We start from the raw sequence: 23,328 nt of genomic DNA on the forward strand, positions 1-23,328 counted from the left end.
CGAGGGAACGGTCAAAGTTATACTGTTACACAATGATAAAAGTGGGGGGACAAAATGCAATTTCAGAATGTAGGGGGATATGACACTGTTCGCAGTGAAAGTTGCACCCCTTCATGTCCCATAATATTTAAATTGATGAAGTGTGATCATAATCATTATTTTAGCGATTCATGGTGGTAGTATTTCCTAAGAACAATGCCCCCATCCCTGTTGATTTGAGCTGCTGAACCGTGTTTGCACTTAAGATGCGTTTGCAGATTAGAAAGTGAACTTGCCATTTCAAAAAGTTTAGTGAGGATGCCCTACTTTGCGATCTATTGCCTAGGACAGGGCTCTTAAACTTAAGCATGTTAGCTAACGCTTCCCTAACCTTAACCATTTTAGCTAACCCTTCTCCTAACCTAACCCATTAACCTAACTTCTAACCTTAACCCTAACGCCTAGCTAACATTAGCCAGCTAGCTAACGTTAGCGTTAGCCATCTAGCTAAAGGTTTGCCACAACAAATTGGAATTTGTAACATATCATACTTTTTGCAAATTTGTAACATAATTTCCAAATGGCAATTTGTGACGTATCATACAAAATGGAGGAGGTAATCCACAAATTAATACATACCATACGTACCAATCATACTAAATGGCGTGTCTCGGCTTTACGTACTTAATAATCCGAAATGCTCTGAGACTATGTTGCAGCGCAACAAGAAAAGTAGTATGTTCAGATTCTGCATCAGTTTTGTGCAGTAAAGGATCTGGGAAGTCAGTACGTGATAATCTTATTAGCGAAACAAAGAAATGGGATAGAGGTTCTGTTTTGTTGTTATCCTGCTCATACAGGTCTTGTAATCGGAACAGAGGAAGGAAATAATGTGTCTAGGATGAGATGAGAGCATACAGGATTTCATTTTTTTATTTTTTATTGACAGGCAGCATGGTACTAGAATGTGCGATGGTGTATGGTGGAAGAAACAGTTGAACATGTGTAGTATTATTATATTGTGAATTTTATGATGTATATAGGGAGAGTTTACTTGACAGGTTCAGAGAGGTGGGATGGGGTGTGGGTGGTGTTTTGGGTGGAGGGATGGGAGTAGTGATATTTGATTAGAAACACGGAGCTAGATAAGAGGCTGTGACCACTGAGGTACAAAGAACGTGACCGGCCTCACATCCAGTACATTAGGTGCAATGTATGCACCTTTCTTTTTTTACATTTACATTACATTTAAGTCATTTAGCAGACGCTCTTATCCAGAGCGACTTACAAATTGGTGCATTCACCTTAGATATCCAGTGGAACAACCATTTACAATAGTGCATCTAACTCTTTTAAGGGGGGGGGGTTAGAAGGATTACTTTATCTATCCTAGGTATTCCTTAAAGAGGTTGGGGTTTCAGGTGTCTCCGGAAGGTGGTGATTGACTCCGCTGACCTGGCGTCGTGAGGGAGTTTGTTCACCATTGGGGTGCCAGAGCAGCGAACAGTTTTGACTGGGCTGAGGCGGAACTGTACTTCCTCAGAGGTAGGAGGGCGAGCAGGCCAGAGGTGGATGAACGCAGTGCCCTTGTTTGGGTGTAGGGCCTGATCAGAGCCTGAAGGTACGGAGGTGCCGTTCCCCTCACAGCGCCGTAGGCAAGCACCATGGCTTGTAGCGGATGCGAGCTTCAACTGGAAGCCAGTGGAGAGAGCGGAGGAGCGGGGTGACGTGAGAGAACTTGGGAAAGTTGAACCCAGACGGGCTGCGGCGTTCTGGATGAGTTGTAGGGGTTTAATGGCACAGGCAGGGAGCCCAGCCAACAGCGAGTTGCAGTAATCCAGACGGAGATGACAAGTGCCTGGATTAGGACCTGCGCCGCTTCCTGCGTGAGGCAGGGTCGTACTCTGCGAATGTTGTAGAGCATGAACTCAGGAACGGGTCACCGCCTTGATGTTAGTTGAGAACGACAGGGTGTTGTCCAGGATCACGCAAGGTTCTAGCACTCTGGGAGGAGGACACAATGGAGTTGTCAACCGTGAGTGGCGAGATCATGAACGGGCAGTCCTTCCCCGGGAGGAAGAGCAGCTCCGTCTTGCCGAGGTTCAGCTTGAGGTGGTGATCCGTCATCCACACTGATATGTCTGCCAGACATGCAGAAGATGCGATCACCACCTGGTTATCAGAGGGGGGAAAGGAGAAGATTAATTGTGTGTCGGCTGCATAGCAATGATAGAGAGACCATGTGAGGATATGACAGAGCCAAGTGACTTGGTGTATAGCGAGAATAGGAGAGGGCCTAGAACAGAGCCCTGCGGGGACACCAGTGGTGAGAGCACGTGGTGCGGAGACAGATTCTCGCCACGCCACCTGGTAGGAGCGACCTGTCAGATAGGACGCAATCCAAGCGTGGGCCGCGCCGGAGATGCCCAGCTCGGAGAGGGTGGAGAGGAGATCTGATGGTTCACAGGATCAAAGGCAGCCGATAGGTCTAGAAGGATGAGAGCAGAGGAGAGAGAGTTAGCTTTAGCAGTGCGGAGCGCCTCCGTGACACAGAGAAGAGCGTCTCAGTTGAATGACTAGTCTTGAAACCTGACTGATTTGGATCAAGAAGGTCATTCTGAGAGAGATAGCAGGAGAGCTGGCCAAGGACGGCACGTTCAAGAGTTTTGGAGAGAAAAGAAAGAAGGGATACTGGTTCGTGTAGTTGTTGACATCGGAGGGATCGAGTGTAGGGTTTTCAGAAGGGGTGCAACTCTCGCTCTCCTGAAGACGGAAGGACGTAGCCAGCGTCAGCAGGATGAGTTGATGAGCGAGGTGAGGTAAGGGAGAAGGTCTCCGGAAATGGTCTGGAGAAGAGAGGAAGGGGATAGGGTCAAGCGGGCAGGTTGTTGGGCGGCCGGCCCGTCACAGACGCGAGATTTCATCTGGAGAGAGAGGGGAGAAAGAGGTCAAAGCACAGGGTAGGGCACCAGTGTGAGCAGAACCAGCGGTGTCGTTTGACTTAGCAAACGAGGATCGGATGTCGTCGACCTTCTTTTCAAATGGTTGAACAAATTTTATTTTTTTATTTTTAATTTTAAATAAGAATACACAGCTGCTATGTGTATTAACTGTTGGGGTACCCATGTTGCTTGAGAGCAGAAAGGCCATGTTATCCAGGACCCTTGGGACGTCCCTACCCCATTGAAGTTTAAATGTAAAATGGTTAAGGTAAGATAAGGTTTAGGTTGGGACGTCCTAAGGACCCCGGATTGCATTGACCGTGAGAGAATGGCAGGTTGAGGTTTCCAGGGTCAGAAGTATCGTATGGTTAGTTGCTAGGTCCATTTTTCTTCCCTTTTCCTCATCCTTTTTTCCCTCCCCTTTTTGTATCATAAAGTGTAACAAAGTCACACTTCAGAACAGCAGGCGGACACAGCGCACACAGTAAGTGTTGGCATGCATAGAGATCCTATTAAATTACTAGAGGGCTATGTCATAAACCCTCAAAGTTCCAGAATGGAGTGAAATAGTCAACCATATTGGTCAGTGAGACAGCCAAATCGCTCTAATTGGAATGAATGGCTGTAGCGGCATAATCCAGGAAAAAAAGTAATGCATGTGATATGTCAGAAATTGTGTAATATAATTATTGGCAACTTAAAATATTGTCATATGTGGCATGGCTTGCAAACTATCACGAATTACAAAGGGAAACCCAGCCGCGACCTGCCCAGTGACGTGAGCCTACAAGCAAGCTAAATGCCTTCTATGCTTGCTTCGAGGCAAGCAACACTGAACCGTGCACTAGAGCACCAGCTGTTTGTGTGATCTTGCTCTCCGTAGATAATATGAGTAAAACCTTGTTGTGGAAATTACCACAGGACACCTGAAGTCAATCTTAAATGAATTATTATCAGCAAGCTGGAGAGGTCACAGTCAAACTTAGATGCATAAAGTACCGGTCTGAAGTGAGCTCTACTGGGGCAGTTCCGTTAGTTATCTTATATACTGCTTACACAGACAAGCCACATAGGCATAGTTCATAGGTTGGTTCCCACATGTGTCTGGCACCATCTCCCATCTTAATTATAGAACATATCTGGCCGTTCTGCCAGAAGGTCTGAGGAGGGGGTCATGACCGTCTCCCCCTCATATCTCTAACCAGCACCTACAAGAACCAATGATTGTATGAAACAAGATGTACAATTCAAGGCTGTCCCTCCAGACAATACATTTTATTCCACATTCTCTACTTGTATCACTTTTATGATAATAATCGTTAAAAATGTAATGACATACACTTTAAAAGCCTTCATTCTGGGTTATACAATCTAATTAGTATGATAATACCAGTTGTTTTTTTTTATTATCTGTACTTTGCTATTTATATTTTTGACAACTTACTTTACTTCACTACATTCCTGAAGAAATAATGTACTTTTTACTCCATACATTTCCCTGACACCCGAAGTACTTGTTACATTTTGAATGCTTACCATGACAGGAAATTGTCCAATTCACAGACTTATCAAGAGACCATCCTTGGTCATCCCTACTGTCTCTGATCTGGCGTACTCATTAAACACACATGTTCGTTTGTAAATTATGTCTGAGTGTGGAGTGTGCACCTGGCTATCCAAAAACTAAAATGTATAGTTGCTCAATATAAAGAATTTGAAAGAATTTATACCTTTACTTTTATTTTGTACTTAAGCATATTTGAGCAATTACATTTACTTTTTATACTTACAGTTGAAGTCGGAAGTTTACACACATTTAGGTTGGAGTCATTAAAACTGTTTTTCAACCACTCCACCAAATTTCTGTTAACAAACTATAGTTTGGCAAGTGTTAGGACATCTACTTTGTGCATGACACAAGTACATTTTTCCAACAATGTTATAGACAGATTATTTCACTTATAATTCACTGTGTCACAATTCCAGTGGGTCAGAAGTTTACATACACTAAGTTGACTGTGCCTTTAAACAGCTTGGAAAATTCCAGAAAATATGTAATGGCTTTAGAAGCTTCTGATAGGCTAATCGACATCATTTGAGTCAATTGTAGGTGTACCTGTGGATGTATTTCAAGGCCTACCTTCAAACTCAGTGCCTCTTAAAATAAAGTGGGCATCCTAACTGATTTAAGACAGGGAATTTTTACTAGGATTAAATGTCAGGAATTGTGAAAAACTGAGTTTAAATGTATTTGGCTAAGGTGTATGTAAACTTCCGACTTTAACTGTATGTGTGTATTGGGAGGAAGGAGGGTTACCTCTGCAGACTGCAGCAACGCATTAGACTTGGCCCTGGCTCGAGATATCCTTTTTAATTTCTCCATTTCTTCCTTTCTGCAGGCTACACCCTGTCACTGAGTTCATGTCACGCCCTGACCTAGAGAGCTTTTTATGTCTCATTTTGGTTTGGACAGGGTGTGATTTGGGTGGGGATCTATGTTGTATGTTCTATGATTTTGCATTTCTATGTGTTGGGCCGGGTGTGGTTCTTCAATCAGGGACAGCTGTCTATCGTTGTCTCTGATTGAGAACCATTACTTAGGTTGCCTTTTTCCCACCTGTATTTTGGGTAGTTGTCCATGTTTAGTTGCCTGTGAGCACTACGTTGGCTTCACGTTTCATTTGTTATTTTGTTAGTTGTTAGTTTGTTAACTGTTCTTCGTTGAATTAAAAGATGTATTCCATCGCGCTGCACCTTGGTCCACTCCTTTAAACAGTCGTGACAGAAACTAGCCACCAAAAGAGGACCAAGCAGTGTGGTTACCTGGAGAGTTGGACATGGAGGAAATCCTGGAAGGCAAGGGACCCTGGGGACAGAGGAGTGAACATCGCCGTCCTGAGGAGGCAGCTAGGAGAGGGGCCAAGGATTCACGGGAACACGGCTGGCAAGAAGCCCGAGAGGCGGGCACACGGGGAGTTTGGCTGAGCCAGGTTGGAGACCTGAGCCAACTCCCCGTGCTTACGTGGCGGGCTCGTACTGGTCAGGCACCGTGTCATGCGGTGGAGCGCACGGTGTCTCCAGTACGTGTTCTTAGCCCGGTGGCTATATCCCAGCTCCTCGCATCGGCCGGGCTAGAGTGGGGATCGAGCCAGGACGGGTGTGCCAGCCCTGCTCTCCAGACCTCCAGGACGTCTCTACGGCCCAGGAATCCTGCGTCGGCTCTGCACACTGTGTCTCCAGTGCGTCTGCACAGCCCAGTGCGTCCTGTGCCTTCACCCCGTACGTGCCGGGCCAAAGTCACCATCCAGCCAGGACAGGTTGTGCTAGCTCTGCGCGCGAGACTGCCAGTGCGCCTCCACGGCCCAGTGTATCGGTGCCTCGGCCAAGGAAGAGTTCTCCTGCATGTCTCCCCAGCCTGGTGAGTCCTGTGCCTCTCCCAGAGCCAGGCCTCCTGTGATGTCGCCTCTACTCCAGTGATTGATCCATGGCACGAAAAGCCTCCAGTGATGATCCATGGCAAGAAGCCTCCAGTGATGATCGCATGGCACGAAGCCTCCAGTGATGACCATGGCCACGAAGCCCTCCAGTGATGATTCCATGGCACCCGAAGCCTTCCAGTGATGATCCATGGCACGAAGCCTCCAGTGATGACTCCATGGCAGCAAAGCCTCCAGTGATGATCCATGGCACAAGGCCTCCGACGTGAGGGCCGTCCAGTCCGGAGCCTCCAGCGACGATCCCCAGTCCGGAGCCTCCAGCGACCGATCCCCAGTCCGGAGCCTCCAGCGACGCCCTCTAGTCCGGAGCCTCCAGCGGACGCCCTCTAGTCCGGGCCTCCAGCGCGCCTCAGCGGAGTCAGCGCCCTCTTCAGTCGGAGCCTCCAGCGCGCCCTCAGTCCGGAGCCTCCAGCGCGCCCTTCAGTTCGGAGCCTCCAGGGTCGCCCTTCAGTCCGGAGCTTCCAGCGACGCCCCCCAGGCCGAGGCCCGCTACAAAAGTGCCCAGGCCGGGGCCGGCGCAGCGGTCCCCGCTCTAGAGGCACCACCTAGGTGGGCCAAGCCAGGTCTACGTCCCAGCACCAGAGCCGCCAACGCGGAGAAATGCCCACCCAGACCCTCCCCTATAGTTGCCAGCCGCACCTTTTGGGGGGGGGGTCTGCACGCCCTGACCGTAGAGAGCTTTTTATGTCTCTATTTTGGTTTGGTCAGGGTGATTTGGGTGGGCATTCTATGTTGTAGTCTATGATTTTGCATTGCTATGTGTGGCCGGGTGTGGTTTCAATCAGACCGCTGTCTATCGTTGTCTCTGATTAGGACCATACTTAGGTTGCCTTTTTCCCACCTGTATTTGTGGGTAGTTGTCCATGTTTAGTTGCCTGTGAAGCACTACGTTGGCGTCACGTTTCGTTTGTTAGTGTGTTGATTTGTATGTTGTTAGTTTGTTAAGTGTCTTTCGTTGAATTAAAGATGCTATTCCATGGGTGTCAGTTGTTGATGTGTGCAGAGGGTCCCTGGTTCGCGCCCGGGTCGGGGCGAGGGAACGGTCTAAAGTTATACTGTTACACAATGATAAAAGTGGGGGGGACAAAATGCAATTTCAGAATGTAGGGGGGATATGACACTGTTCGCAGTGAAAGTTGCACCCCTTCATGTCCCCATAATATTTAAATTGARGAAGTGTGATRATAATCATTATTTTAGCGATTCATGGTGGTAGTCTTTCCTAAGAACAATGCCCCCCATCCCTGTTGATTTGAGCTGCTGAACCGTGTTTGCACTTAAGATGCGTTTGCAGATTAGAAAGTGAACTTGCCATTTCCAAAAAGTTTAGTGAGGATGCCCTACTTTGCGATCTATTGCCTAGGACAGGGCTCTTAAACTTAAGCATGTTAGCTAACGCTTCCCCTAACCTTAACCATTTTAGCTAACCCTTCTCCTAACCTTAACCCATTAACCTAACTTCTAACCTTAACCCTAACGCCTAGCTAACATTAGCCAGCTAGCTAACGTTAGCGTTAGCCATCTAGCTAAAGTTTGCCACAACAAATTGGAATTTGTAACATATCATACTTTTTGCAAATTTGTAACATAATTTCCAAATGGCAATTTGTGACGTATCATACAAAATGGAGGAAGGTAATCCACAAATMAATACATACCATACGAATCCAATCATACTAAATGGCGTGTCRCGGCTTTACGTACTTAATAATCCGAAATGCTCTGAGACTATGTTGCAGCGCAACCAAGAAAAGTAGTATGTTCAGATTCTGCATCAGTTTTGTGCAGTAAAGGATCTGGGAAGTCAGTACGTGATAATCTTATTAGCGAAACAAAGAAATGGGATAGAGGTTCTGTTTTGTTGTATCCCTGCTCATACAGGTCTTGTAATCGGAACAGAGGAGAGAAATAATGTTGTCTAGGATGAGATGAGAGCATACAGGATTTCATTTTTTTATTTTTTATTGACAGGGCAGCATGGTACTAGAATGTGCSATGGGTGTATGGTGGAAGAAACAGTTGAACATGTCGTAGTATTATTATATTGTGAATTTTATGATGTATATAGGGAGAGTTTACTTGACAGGTTCAGAGAGGTGGGATGGGGTGTGGGTGGTGTTTTGGGTGGAGGGATGGGAGTAGTGATATTTGATTAGAAACACGGAGCTAGATAAGAGGCTGTGACCACTGAGGTACAAAGAACCGTGACCGGCCTCACACTCCAGTACATTAGGTGGCAATGTATGCACCTTTCTTTTTAAATAAGAATACACAGCTGCTATGTGTATTAACTGTTGGGGTACCCATGTTGCTTGAGAGCAGAAAGGGCCATGTTATCCAGGACCCTTGGGACGTCCCTACCCCATTGAAGTTTAAATGTAAAATGGTTAAGGTAAGAGTTAAGGTTTAGGGTTGGGACGTCCTAAGGACCCCGGATTGCATTGACCGTGAGAGAATGGCAGGTTGAGGTTTCCAGGGTCAGAAGGTATCGTATGGGTTAGTTGCTAGGTCCATTTTTCTTCCCTTTTCCTCATCCTTTTTTCCCCTCCCCTTTTTGTATCATAAAGTGTAACAAAGTCACACTTCAGAACAGCAGGCGGACACAGCGCACACAGTAAGTGTTGGCATGCATAGAGATCCTATTAAATTACTAGAGGGGCTATGTCATAAACCCTCAAAGTTCCAGAATGGAGTGAAATAGTCAACCATATTGGTCAGTGAGAKAGCCAAATCGCTCTAATTGGAATGAATGGCTGTAGCGGCATAATCCAGGAAAATAAAAGTAATGCATGTGATATGTCAGAAATTMTGTAATATAATTATTGGCAACTTAAAATATTGTCATATGTGGCATGGCTTGCAAACTATCACGAATTACAAAGGGAAACCCAGCCGCGACCTGCCCAGTGACGTGAGCCTACAAGARYAGCTAAATGKCTTCTATGCTTGCTTCGAGGCAAGCAACACTGAACCGTGCACTAGAGCACCAGCTGTTTGTGTGATCTTGCTCTCCGTAGATAATYTGAGTAAAACCTTGTTGTGGAAATTACCACCAGGGACACCTGAAGTKAATCTTAAATGAATTATTATCAGCAAGCTGGAGAGGTCACAGTCAAACTTAGATGCATAAAGTACCGGTCTGAAGTGAGCTCTACTGGGGCAGTTCCGTTAGTTATCTTATATACTGCTTACACAGACAAGCCACATAGGCATAGTTCATAGGGTTGGTTCCCACATGTGTCTGGCACCATCTCCCATCTTAATTTATAGAACATATTCTGGCCGTTCTGCCAGAAGGTCTGAGGAGGGGGTCATGACCGTCTCCCCCTCATATCTCTAACCAGCACCTACAAGAACCAATGATTGTATGAAACAAGATGTACAATTCAAGGCTGTCCCTCCAGACAATACATTTTATTCCACATTCTCTACTTGTATCACTTTTATGATAATAATCGTTAAAAATGTAATGACATACACTTTAAAAGCCTTCATTCTGGGTTATACAATCTAATTAGTATGATAATACCAGTTTTTTTTTTTTATTATCTGTACTTTGCTATTTATATTTTTGACWACTTTTACTTTTACTTCACTACATTCCTGAAGAAAATAATGTACTTTTTACTCCATACATTTTCCCTGACACCCGAAGTACTTGTTACATTTTGAATGCTTACCATGACAGGAAAATTGTCCAATTCACAGACTTATCAAGAGACCATCCTTGGTCATCCCTACTGTCTCTGATCTGGCGTACTCATTAAACACACATGMTTCGTTTGTAAATTATGTCTGAGTGTTGGAGTGTGCACCTGGCTATCCAAAAACTAAAATGTATYGTTTGCTCAATATAAAGAATTTGAAAGAATTTATACTTTTACTTTTATTTTGTACTTAAGCATATTTGAGCAATTACATTTACTTTTTATACTTACAGTTGAAGTCGGAAGTTTACACACATTTAGGTTGGAGTCATTAAAACTAGTTTTTCAACCACTCCACAAATTTCTTGTTAACAAACTATAGTTTTGGCAAGTCGGTTAGGACATCTACTTTGTGCATGACACAAGTACATTTTTCCAACAATTGTTTATAGACAGATTATTTCACTTATAATTCACTGTGTCACAATTCCAGTGGGTCAGAAGTTTACATACACTAAGTTGACTGTGCCTTTAAACGCTTGGAAAATTCCAGAAAATTATGTAATGGCTTTAGAAGCTTCTGATAGGCTAATCGACATCATTTGAGTCAATTGTAGGTGTACCTGTGGATGTATTTCAAGGCCTACTCAAACTCAGTGCCTCTTAAAATAAAGTGGGCATCCTAACTGATTTAAGACAGGGAATTTTTTACTAGGATTAAATGTCAGGAATTGTGAAAAACTGAGTTTAAATGTATTTGGCTAAGGTGTATGTAAACTTCCGACTTTAACTGTATGTGTGTATTGGGAGGAAGGAGGGTTACCTCTGCAGACTGCAGCAACGCATTAGACTTGGCCCTGGCTCTGAGTATCCTTTTTGAATTTCTCAATTTTTTCCTTTCTGCAGTCTACACCCTGTCACTGAGTTCATGTCACGCCCTGACCGTAGAGAGCTTTTTATGTCTCTATTTTGGTTTGGACAGGGTGTGATTTGGGTGGGCATTCTATGTTGTATGTTCTATGATTTTGCATTTCTATGTGTTGGGCCGGGTGTGGTTCTCAATCAGGGACAGCTGTCTATCGTTGTCTCTGATTGAGAACCATACTTAGGTTGCTTTTTCCCACCTGTATTTGTGGGTAGTTGTCCATGTTTAGTTGCCTGTGAGCACTACGTTGGCTTCACGTTTCATTTGTTTTTTGTTAGTTTGTTAAGTGTTCTTCGTTGAATTAAAAGATGTATTCCAATCGCGCTGCACCTTGGTCCACTCCTTTAAACAGTCGTGACAGAACTAGCCACCAAAAGAGGACCAAGCAGCGTGGTTACCTGGAGAGTTGGACATGGGAGGAAATCCTGGAAGGCAAGGGACCCTGGGGACAGAGGAGTGAACATCGCCGTCCTGAGGAGGCAGCTAGGAGAGGGGCCAAGGATTACACGGAACACGGCTGGCAAGGAAGCCCGAGAGGCGGGCACACGGGGAGTTTGGCTGAGCCAGGTTGGAGACCTGAGCCAACTCCCCGTGCTTACCGTGGCGGGCATCGTACTGGTCAGGCACCGTGTCATGCGGTGGAGCGCACGGTGTCTCCAGTACGTGTTCTTAGCCCGGTGGGCTATATCCCAGCTCCTCGCATCGGCCGGGCTAGAGTGGGCATCGAGCCAGGACGGAGTGTGCCAGCCCTGCTCTCCAGACCTCCAGGACGTCTCTACGGCCCAGGACATCCTGCGTCGGCTCTGCACACTGTGTCTCCAGTGCGTCTGCACAGCCCAGTGCGTCCTGTGCCTTCACCCCGTACGTGCCGGGCCAAAGTCACCATCCAGCCAGGACAGGTTGTGCTAGCTCTGCGCTCGAGACTGCCAGTGCGCCTCCACGGCCCAGTGTATCCGGTGCCTCGGCCAAGGAAGAGTTCTCCTGCATGTCTCCCAGCCGGGTGAGTCCTGTGCCTTCTCCCAGAGCCAGGCCTCCTGTGTGTCTCTCTACTCCAGTGATGATCCATGGCACGAAGCCTCCAGTGATGATCCATGGCAAGAAGCTCCAGTGATGATCCATGGCAAGAAGCCTCCAGTGATGATCCATGGCACGAAGCCTCCAGTGATGATCCATGGCACGAGCCTCCAGTGATGATCATGGCAAGAGCCTCCAGTGATGATCCATGGCAAGAAGTCCAGTGATGATCCATGGCAAGAAGCTCCAGTGATGATCCATGGCAAGAAGCCTCAGTGATGATCCATGCAAGAACCTCCATGATGACCATGGCACGAGCCTCCAGTGATGATCCATGGCACGAAGCTCCAGTGATGATCATGGCACGAAGCCTCAGTGATGATCCATGGCCGAAGCTCCAGTGATGATCATGGCAGAAGCCTCCAGTGATGCCATGGCACGAAGCCTCCAGTGATGATCCATGGCACGAGCCTCCAGTGTTGATCCATGGCAAGAGCCTCCAGTGATGATCCATGGCACAAGGCCTCCGACGAAGGCCGTCAGTCCGGAGCCTCCAGAAACGATCCCAGTCCGGAGCCTCCAGCGACGATCCCCAGTCGGCCTCAGCGACGATCCCAGTCCGGAGCCTCCAGCGACGATCCCCAGTCCAGAGCCTCCAGCGACGATCCCAGTCCGGAGCCTCCAGTGACGATCCCCAGTCCGGAGCTCCAGTGACGCCCTCTAGTCCGGAGCCTCCAGCGACGCCCTCTAGTCCGGAGCCTCCAGCGACGCCTCTAGTCCGGAGCCTCCAGCGACGCCCTTCAGTTCGGAGCCTCCAGGGTCGCCCTTCAGTCCGGAGCTTCCAGCGACGCCCCCCAGGCCGAGGCCCGCTACAAGAGTGCCCAGTCCGGGGCCGGCGGCGAGGGTCCCCGCTCTAGAGGCACCACCTAGGTGGGCCAAGCCAGGTCTACGTCCCAGCACCAGAGCCGCACCGCGGAGAAATGCCCACCCAGACCCTCCCCTATAGATTAAGGTTTTGCGGCCGGAGTCCGCACCTTTGGATCGGGACCGCTGTCTATCGTTGTCTCTGATTGAGGACCATACTTAGGTTGCCTTTTTCCCACCTGTATTTGTGGTAGTTGTCCATGTTTAGTTGCCTGTGAGCACTACGTTGGCTTCACGTTTCGTTTGTTAGTTTGTTATTTTGTTAGTTTGTTAAGTGTTCTTCGTTGAATTAAAAGATGTATTCCAATCGCGCTGCACCTTGGTCCACTCCTTTAAATGGTCGTGACAGTTCAGCTATTGCCTTCTTCTTCCCAGTATCTTTATCTTTCCTCCATTTCTCCCTCTTTTCTCTAGATCCCCTCTCTTCTTTCAGAAAATGTATTTTTCTTTCAGAAGAAAAATGCAAAAATGATGTCATGGCTTTAGAAGTTTCTAATAGGCTAATTGACATCATTTGAGTCAATTGGAGGTGTACCTGTGGATGTATTTCAAGGCCTACCTTCCAACTCAGTGCTCTTTACTTGACATCATGGGAAAATCAAAAGAAATTAGCCAAGACCTCAGAAATAAAGTTGAAGACCTCCACAAGTCTGGTTCATCCTTGGGAGCAATTTCGCCTGAAGGTACCACATTCATCTGTACAAATAATAGTACGCAGTATAAACACCATGGGACTACGCAGACGTCATACCGCTCAGGAAGGAGACGTGATCTGTCTCCTAGAGATGAACGTACTTTGGTGCAAAAAGTGCAAATCAATCCCAGAACAACAGCAAAGGACCTTGTGAAGATGCTGGAGGAAACGGGTACAAAGTATCTATATCCACAGTAAAACGAGTCCTATACGACATAATCTGAAGGCTGCTCAGCAAGGAAGAAGCCACTGCTCCAAAACCGCCATTAAAAAATGCCAGACTACGGTTGCAATGCACATGGGACAAAGAGATCTTTTTGGAGAAATGTCCTCTGGTCTGATCTGAACTGTTAGGCCATAATGACCATGGTTATGTTTGGAGGAAAAAGGGGGAGGCTTGCAAGCCGAAGAACACCATCCCAACAGTGAAGCACGGGAGTGCAGCATCATGTTGTGGGGGTGCTTTTCTGCAGGAGGGACTGGTGCACTTCACAAAATAGATGGCATCATGAGGGAGGAAAATCATGCGGATATATTGAAGCAACATCTCAAGACATCAGTCAGGAAGTTAAAGCTTGGTCGCAAATGTGTCTTCCAAATGGACAATGACTCCAAGCATACTTCCAAGTTGTGTCAAAATGGCTTAAGGACAACAAAGTCAAGGTATTGGAGCCCTGATCTCAATCCTATAGAAAATGTGGTGGCAGAACTGAAAAAGCGTGTGTGAGCAAGGAGGCCTACAAACTGACTCTGTCAGGAGGAATGGGCCAAAATTCACCCAACTTATTGTGGGAAGCTTGTGGAAGGCTACTGGAAACATTTGACCCAAGTTAACAATTTAAGGCAATGCTACCAAATAGTAATTGAGTGTTTGTAAACTTTGGACCCACTGGGAATGTGATGAAAGAAATAAAAGCTGAAATAAATCATTCTCTCTACTATTATTCTGACATTTCACATTCTTAAAATAAAGTGGTGATTCTAACTGACCTAAGACAGGGGATTGTTACTAGGATTAAATGTCAGGAATTGTGAAAAARMGAGTTTAAATGTACTTACTTCAACTGTAAGTATATTTAAAACCACATACTTTTAGACTTTTACTCAAMTAGTATTTTATTGGTTGACTTTCACTTTTACTTGAGTAATTTTCTATGAAGGTAGCTTTACTTTTACTCAAGTATGACAATTGGGTACTTTTTCCACCACTGGGTAATACTCTCATCATAATAAAGGTTATACTTCTATTAACGAGAGTGAATTCGTGAAAAATACACAAACAGCATGTTAATAACACAATTAGGCAAACAAAACACACGCTGCAGATCATTTCCCAATTTGGGATCCCAAACTTCCAAACACTCTGGTTGTGGGGAATTCTTTTTAGCAACAGTGGCAATGTATTCGGCGAGATCAGTCATATTAGAAGAGTGATCTGGAACAAAAGTACAACATTCATCGCCAATGATTGCARGAGTGCCCCCTTGACCTGTCAAAAGATAGTCAGAGGAAAAAATACACCAAAGAACCTGGAGGCAGGTGCCTGAGTGTGAGTGATGTCAGTCAGAGACCTCTTATCTCTCCTCATTCCAGGAGGTTTGTAGTCTTTTAAACAGAGCCTTCGGATCCTTCTTATTGTTTGGAATGGCTGCCACCACAAATCCAACAGTGCAGGCAATTGATCCATTAAGATTCATAGTACATTGTTGGTCAAAGTCTTAAAAGGCATTTTTCCTGCAAATGCTATAGTAAAGTTCACCTCCTTAACCGGACACAAACCACTCACCCAACAGTCATTTTCTTTGGATATCAGGTCTTTAACCATTTCTGCTCTAGATAAGAACAAATTGTCCTCATGGTCCTTCCACAATGACTTCTGGGCCACTCCAGGCCTGCGTTGGTCCCTTTGGCTCGGGACTTACCTCACCATTGGGGCGGKAGTGGTTAGAGCGTTGGACTAGTAACCGAAAGGTTGCAAGTTCAAATCCCTGAGCTGARAAGGTACAAATGTGTCGTTCTGCCCCTGAACAGGCAGTTAACCCACTGTTCCTAGGCCATCATTGAAAATAAGAATTTGTTCTTAACTGACTTGCCTAGTAAAATAAATCTAAAATTATAGAAACAAACATGCCGCCTTTGTACTTTGCCTCAGGCCACAAATACATTTGCACATAAATCATTCCATCTCACCCATAACACATTAATTGCTCCACTTTATATAGTTATAAACATACTAATAACTTGCTCAAGTCAATTAGTCAGTTACAAAAAATGTGTCAGTTTCCAGCATCTGGAACAATGATCACTCACATGTTCGACACCACCTYGAAACCATATTGACTTTCACAGGGAATGTTATAASAGTTTCACACTAACCTTGATAAGAATGAGATTGTAGCTTGGGCTAAAATTACTCAATCCCCAATCTAGTGGCTCTCCTCACATTTTAGGGGCATTGCTCTGTCRCTAGAAGCCTCGTCTTTCCAAATCATAATTAGAACTATTGATAACTTATCCAACCCAAATTTAGAATGACAGAACCAACGTGAAGCACTATCACTTGAATTTAAGACCCTCCAACCTTAGAACACACCGACACTGGCAGAATGTACATTTATATTGACATACAGTATGTTCTCTTCTTGTATTTCTGCATGGAACTTTTTTCATCACTGCCCCAATTTGTGGTAATGACAGATTGGTATCTCAATGCATTCTTAGTCTAAATTACTACACATTTCACAGTGTGTAGGTCTCCACAATACAATCTGATACCCCAAATAAACAATTTTGGACAAGCCTAAATCATATACGGGCATGGTTGACAATCCCTCCTTCACGGCACTCATTCTTCTAGTGTTTCTTCATTTTCTTCTTCAGATAGCTTTACAGTTCATCCTCAATGGCACATGTGTTCAATGTGGATGGCCCTTGATAATGTCCGGATTTTCAATATCTGGGGAATAATCTGATTTTCCCAAGCAGACGAATCTCTCACCTGAACCGCCACCATCCTTTACGGGTCATGTTAATTTTCGGACCAGTACACCAGCAGCATGAGAGAAGTTTGGAATCATTCTCTCTCTATGCTCACTCCACATGGAAGGTCTCAGGACTCATGTAGAAGTGGTGGACAGGGCCATAGTGAAGGCCATTGTTGCCATTACTTCAGCCGGTTAGAGGGGGTTTGGTTCACTGTTCTCGGTCGAATTATCGCTTCCATGCATCTAGATACCATCTGTGGTCCCCTTTGCCATAACCTCGAGAGAGGACAGACCAGAACAACAGTTTAGGTTAGGGCATTTCTGATTCAGGAAATCCATAAAAACTATTTACCGTATGACAAAATATTAATACTACCAATATTCTTAATARAGATCTCTAAGACAAATGTCAAAGAAAATAACAACACGCAGATSTTAGCAATCTCACCGCAGAGTTACAGGGTCAGGGAGTCAGAGGGCTAATCCTTAGGGAGAAATSCCGAACATCCAGCAGACCCAATCAGGTGAGATTTGTATTGAAGCAAGACAAAAACAAAWCAACTACAACAATACACATAAAACAACAACAACAATACACTTKTTCCCTTTTGACACGAATCACATCGTGATTCATGCGTCCAAAAAAAACACTGCTGGTTAAATCAAAATKACAAATAAAATTAGAATTACAACCCTTTATCTCCATCTTAAAATAATTGTATCCCATAGMGTAATTCAAGGAATAGTAAAATAGATTAGAGACAGGTATCCCTCATTCAGGGGCAGCTCTCTTTCCTTCTTGTGGTCTGAATCACACATAGGATTATTGCTAAATTATAAAGTGTCCTAATTATTTACATATTGCATTTAAATCTCACACAGTGTCTCTAACCTTCTAGTGAGGGAGATCAGCCCTCACCGCAAAGTCAGAACAGAGGTCAGAAGTCATTCCACCCCATTTAAGTGAGCTTTTCTTTCCCTTTACTGTACCTCAGACTCATTATTTAAAGACATTTCAAATATTCCAAACATTTTGTGTACCAGGTTTACATTGGGTTTTTCAGCCTAGCGGCAGCGTAGCATGGCAGTTTGAGCGTTGGACAAGTAACCGAAAGGTTGCAAGATCGAATCCCCGAATCTCCGAAAAATCTGTCGTTTTGCCCCTGAACAAGGCAGTAAACCCACTGTTCCTAGGCCGTCATTGAAAATAACATTCGTTCTTAACTGACTTGCCTAGTTAAATAAAGGTAAAATAAAAAACATTTATTATCAAGAGAATTTACATGTGTGTACCTAAAACTCGGAAAATAGGTAGAAAATGTKATTTGTGTGCCATTTAATGTGCATCCTTTCTAACCTGTGAAAACCCCACTAAAACCAAAATAAATAGACCCCACACAATAAATCAAACACAGTGTTAACATCACTAACAGATATTCATAACAGGTAAAACAAACAAAATGGCCAGGCCTTACTTAATGTGGGAGCTCCCTTAACAGCCTGATCAGGGTACCATAGTTACGTATAGTACACAGTCTCAATAACTGCTCTCCTAAGGCACCTGCCTCAGGAAGCCTTTCAAAGGGAGAGATYGAGAATCATTGGMAAACTTGTCAAAAAAKACTTAGTATCGGACATTCCATCAGTCCTGGAAYAAAMAAAATAAATATGTACTTAGTTTTCACTATGTTACATTTTAATCAGTCCTAAAAATTCTTCATCTTAATCGAGTTTTCTGCATCTTGGGCAGGAAGTCTTGAGAAAACCATGGGAGACTAGTTAGGATCGAGGGAAAGATGAATGGAGCAAAGTACAGAGAGCTCCTTGATGAAAACCTGCTCCAGAGRGCTCAGGACCTCAGACTGGGGTGAAGGTTCACCTTCCAACAGGACAATGACCCTAAGTAGACAGCCAAGACCACACAGGAATGGCTCCGGGACAAGTCTCTGAATGTCCTTGAGTGGCCCAGCTAGAACCCGGACTTGAACCCGATCGAACATCTCTGGAGAGACCTGAAAATAGCTGTGCAGCGACGCTCCCCAACCTGACAGAGCTTGAGAGGATCTGCAGAGAAGAATGAAAGAAGCTCCCTATGGTTGTGCCAAGCTTGTAGCGTCATACCCAAGACGACTCAAGGCTGTAATCGCTGCCAAAGATGCTTCAACAAAGTACTGAGTAAAGGGTCTGAATACTTATGTAAATGTGATATTTCTGTTTTTTTATACATTTGCAAAAGTTTCAAAAAAAAAAACGTTTTTTGCTTTGTCGTTATGCGGTATTGGGTGTAGATTGATGAGGGGGGGGGGAACGATTTAATCAATTTCAGAATAAGGCTGTAACGAATCAAAATATGGAAAAAGTCAAGGGTCTGAATACTTTCTGAATGCACTGTATCTACCTCAATTACCTAGTACCCCTGCACATCAACTTGGCTATACTAAGAAGCAGGGGGTACACACAAGGCAATGCTGGTGGGAGACCGTAAGGTTGAGTGGGAAGATGGTTGAAACTGATGTTTTGTTTGAAACTGCTGGCGAGTTGGGTGAAGATGAGAGCACAGAGATTGAGAATGAGTGGATTACCATGAAAAAGGTGAAAAAGAAAGGAAACGAGAAGTAAAGTTGTGGTGGAAACTAGGAAACCCCTAGACTCGTTTTTAGTCAGAGTGAGGTTTTTGGACCAATGTAACCTTGGAGATCCGTTTGAAATTTCGATACATTTCATGGAAGCGTTGGGTGAAGTTGCGTCAGTGAGCGTCATAAGAAGTGGACTTGTTTACATGTTTTGTGTGTCCCGAGGAGCAGAAGTGGTATGTTTAATGTATGGATCTTCAAAGCAGAGTACCTATCAAGGGAGATATCTCTGGGGTGGCGCATAAAGTGTGTGCAGATATAATACCTGTGGAAGTAGATGGAGTGGTGGGCGCACGTCGTTGACTGACCCGTATGGTAGATGGAGTGAAGAAATTCTGTTCATCCATACTTGTTTTCTTTGATGAAGAGTCTCTCCCTTCTCATGTCAAGTTGGGCTATGTGAGATACCCTGTAAGAGCCTTTGTTCACAAACCCCTTCGGTGCCATAAATACAAAAGATTTGGTCATGTGTCAAGCATATGCATATGGGAAGAGTATTGAATTGTGGTGGCGAACATGCGCTCTAATTTCTGGATTGCCCTGTTGGGTTTAGGAGACAGAGGTGGCAAGAATAAGGGCTGTCCAGCGTGTCTCCTATCTGAAGGATGTGAGAAGAGTTGAAGGAGCAAGTGGCATTGAAGATGCAGTGGTAATTGAGCCTGCACCAGTGAAAGTGTCTCTGCAATCAAGGGATCCTGATATATTACATGTGGAAAAAGGTGGACTTTGTAGCATTATTGCAATGGTCATGAACTGCATAGCGCAAACAAAGAAGAAATCAGGAAAAATTGGAATCATTGTGAGCGCAGCTGAACGCTTTTTGGGACTCAGTGAGTTTACAGCAGAGGCARTGCAAGAAATCCTGTCAAAGGAGGATCCGCCCTCACATGCCCCTGAGCCTTTGTAGGGARGTGACTTGAATTGGAATGTGACTGAAGGAGTGTGATGTTTTTTTTCTTATTTTCTTCTACAATAGATGTTTTCCTATAGTTTACCACCCATACAGTAGGTGGCGACATGCACCTCMKACGAATTTTGGTGGACCGCCATTATACCATAGAAGAAGAACTGCTCCAAAGTTAGCTAGATAGCTCACTAGTCGCTAGCGGACAGGTTCAGTCAACAACAGCACGGTTGATTAGGGGAGACTGGCCTTCTGCACTGCCACGTTTAAAAACAGGTTCATAACAAGGTACTCCAGTAAGTATATTGRCATATCTATGTGTTGACTGTTAAAGTATTTGCTAACACTAGCTATTGATATGCAAATGTTGTCACCTAGCTATCTAACGTTACAGTAACTAGATATTCCTAGCTTGTCACCAAAATGGCTAGRTAGCTATTCAACTGGTGTTTCAAGCATACTTGACTTATTAACATTAGCTGGAGTTTGGCTGAATCAGTAGTAGCTGGGACMTCTACAAATGTGAACATAARWRKWKGTAYWRTACMWMYWYTTAACTAGCTAGCTAGAAATAMGATACAATGAATGTCAATGAATTACAAGCCATCTCACTTAGCATAGGTAACTAGCAAGCCCAGTTTAAGGGCAGGGTTAATGTTGAATTTACCTTTTTAAGAATCACACTTATCTAGGGAAAGTTGTCGCTAACTTCTGATCACACAGGCTTGGCTCTYGAAAGTTGTTTAATGTTGACGCTGCTGTCTGCTACCAAACGTTAGTGAGTTGCTTTTCGTGCCTTGATATTTTCTGTCTCAAACAAAGTTCACAAGTGTTGCCTAACATTGTTGCAGCACTTTTCTGCGCCTCAGTGCAGCTGCTTATGAATGCARTCCCTTCTTAGGACAGTTGCACGTGAATAGCTTGGTTTCCCATTATAGGCTTGAAAACGAACATGCTACACGCTTTCACGAAACGGCTGAGATGCAAGCTAACCAGCAAAGTAGCTATATAACCATGTATACTTAACCACAGGCGTATTTTTTRCCCAGCATTATCAAGAGCTTGAGAAATCTTAGAATGTATGACGCAACCTCGAACTTTCAATCTCAAGCCAAGCAATGGTCTGAAAAGCAACTCTAAGACAAGTGAAGTCCAAATCGGTTACTCGTGTCATGTTGTGAAAAGCTTTATTTGATTTGCCTGTAAACAGCTGTAGGTATTGTTGTGCAAGAAAGGTGAAAGTGTACTACATAAGCAGAAAATGTTCGTAATAATTTCTTGTACCTCCAGGCTATGGCCTTTTGTGTATTGCAATGCAGCAAGTAATTATTTTATAGTCCTGAAGCAAATGGCTCCCTGTTGGGGTTKATTTTGAATGACTCGTTTTTGTGTTAAGATATTCAAAGGAATAATGCATATTCATCAATAACATAATCCACTTGTTCACAGAAACAAAATGAATGTTGGCGTAGCGCACAGTGAGGTGAACCCCAACACTCGGGTCATGAACAGTCGAGGGATCTGGCTGACCTATGCCCTCGGTGTTGGAATGCTTCACATTGTGCTCTTGAGCATACCCTTCTTCGGTGTACCTGTGGTGTGGACTCTCACAAATGTTATACACAATTTTGTAAGTAATTTTTCTTCTCATGAATACATTTGTGTTGGCCCCATTTTGAGTGCTTTTATTACCTTTTATTACTTGGGACAATCTCAGTATCGCAATTAAGACACGAAACAGACCAAATGTTGGTCCTTTTTAAAAACCTGCTGTATTTAAAATGTGTGCTATGGCTTGGAAAAATAAATTAAATGTGACTCTGGATGACACCAATGTTTGTTTCCAACATTAGGGCTGTTTTCCTAAAGAAGTTAAATTTGATTTGTTTTGTTTCTTTGCCACAATACTAACGAGTGTTGCGGTATCGTCCCGGCCCTAATTATTACCAGTTTGTCCTTACTTTCAGCCATATCATGGTAAAAAAAGAAACTACATCAAAGTTGGTGCCTAGACATTGCTTCCTTCTCAACGCACTGGCCTCTCATTGTTCTGAGCGGAATTCCTTTAATAAAGGAACAAGGTCACTGGCATGTCATCACTCACTAAGTTTAGCTGTTGTCTCATTATTGTATGTAAAGTCTATTGCATCACAGCGATAAGGAAGGCCATTAAAAGGGGACCACAATATCCTGCACTTTTTTTTTGTTCAGCAGCTTATTGTTTCCTGTATCTTTTGTTGCTTGCCAGCAAGTACTAGTTCAGCTGATAAATCAATAACAATTTCAGAGACCTTGTTATTAGAATGTATTTGTATTTATTATGGATCCCCATTAGCTGCTGCCTTCCTGAGGTCCAGCAAAATTTAAGGACATGAGGTCATTCAAATGACCTCATGTCCACAGTGCCAGGTGTTATAAAGAAACTAAGTGAATACACAGAACATACTAACTCCCATGTCCCACTTATGAGCAAGTAGTTTAAGTATCAGTCCCGTGTTGTGGTAATTATGACATGCTTTGGTCAGCAGATTTCACTCGCACTCAGAACCTGAACTGTATTTATGATAAGAAGCTATCACAGCTCTGTCTTTTAAATGTGTACATTTAAGTAATTTAGCAGATGCTCTTATCCAGAGGAATTTAGTCGTTAGTGCATACTTTTCATACTTTTTTTCTTCTTCTCCGTACTGGTCCCCCATAACCCTGGCGCTGCAAGTGCCTTGCTCTACCAACTGAGCCACACGGGACCATGGAAGGATGAATTCTCTTTTATCAAAAGAAAAAGACACGTAACCGAAAAGACACATAGCTGTGCTGCAACATCTACCCTCAGTCCCTGGCACCATTTGTTACTTTAAGATTTGTTTGTCTTGTCTTAGTGGACTGTCACTCACCATTGAGACTTGGKCTCATTCCCTGTATGTCTGTGTCTTCCAGGGGATGTATGTCTTCATGCATGCAGTGAAAGGCACTCCGTTTGAGACCCCAGACCAAGGCAAAGCCCGGCTCCTGACACATTGGGAACAGTTGGACTACGGCGTGCAGTTCACATCATCCAGAAAATTCTTCACCATCTCCCCAATCATTTTGTACGTAGCCTTCCGTCATTTAGAACAAYAGGTTACATTTRTGTACATTTWGCTTTAGATYCCGATTMAGCATCCAGTGRAGAAGTAATTGTAAAC

At 44.3% G+C, this 23,328-nt stretch overlaps 1 protein-coding gene across 4 annotated transcripts in view; it reads left to right on the top strand.

Annotated features, from left to right (window-relative positions):
- LOC111973876 (ORM1-like protein 1) overlaps nucleotides 1-23,328 on the top strand; it is a 55,540-nt gene that overhangs the window by 28,074 nt on the left and 4,138 nt on the right. Inside the window, exons 1-3 of one of the 4 annotated variants that reach the window (XR_011481000.1) lie at nucleotides 20,299-20,431; nucleotides 21,593-21,773; nucleotides 23,081-23,232. Coding sequence is in view for 1 of the 4 variants with exons in the window: in XM_024001319.3 (XP_023857087.1) it covers nucleotides 21,600-21,773; nucleotides 23,081-23,232 (326 nt within the window). In the remaining 3 variants the exon portion in view is untranslated. Of the gene's footprint in view, nucleotides 1-20,298; nucleotides 20,440-21,592; nucleotides 21,774-23,080; nucleotides 23,233-23,328 lie in introns of those variants that run through there. The other 3 variants (XR_011481003.1, XM_024001319.3, XR_011481001.1) reach the window with 3 other exon arrangements.

Source organism: Salvelinus sp. IW2-2015, linkage group LG2 (assembly GCF_002910315.2).
Source record: "Salvelinus sp. IW2-2015 linkage group LG2, ASM291031v2, whole genome shotgun sequence".
In the NCBI taxonomy this organism is placed as follows: domain Eukaryota; kingdom Metazoa; phylum Chordata; class Actinopteri; order Salmoniformes; family Salmonidae; genus Salvelinus; species Salvelinus sp. IW2-2015.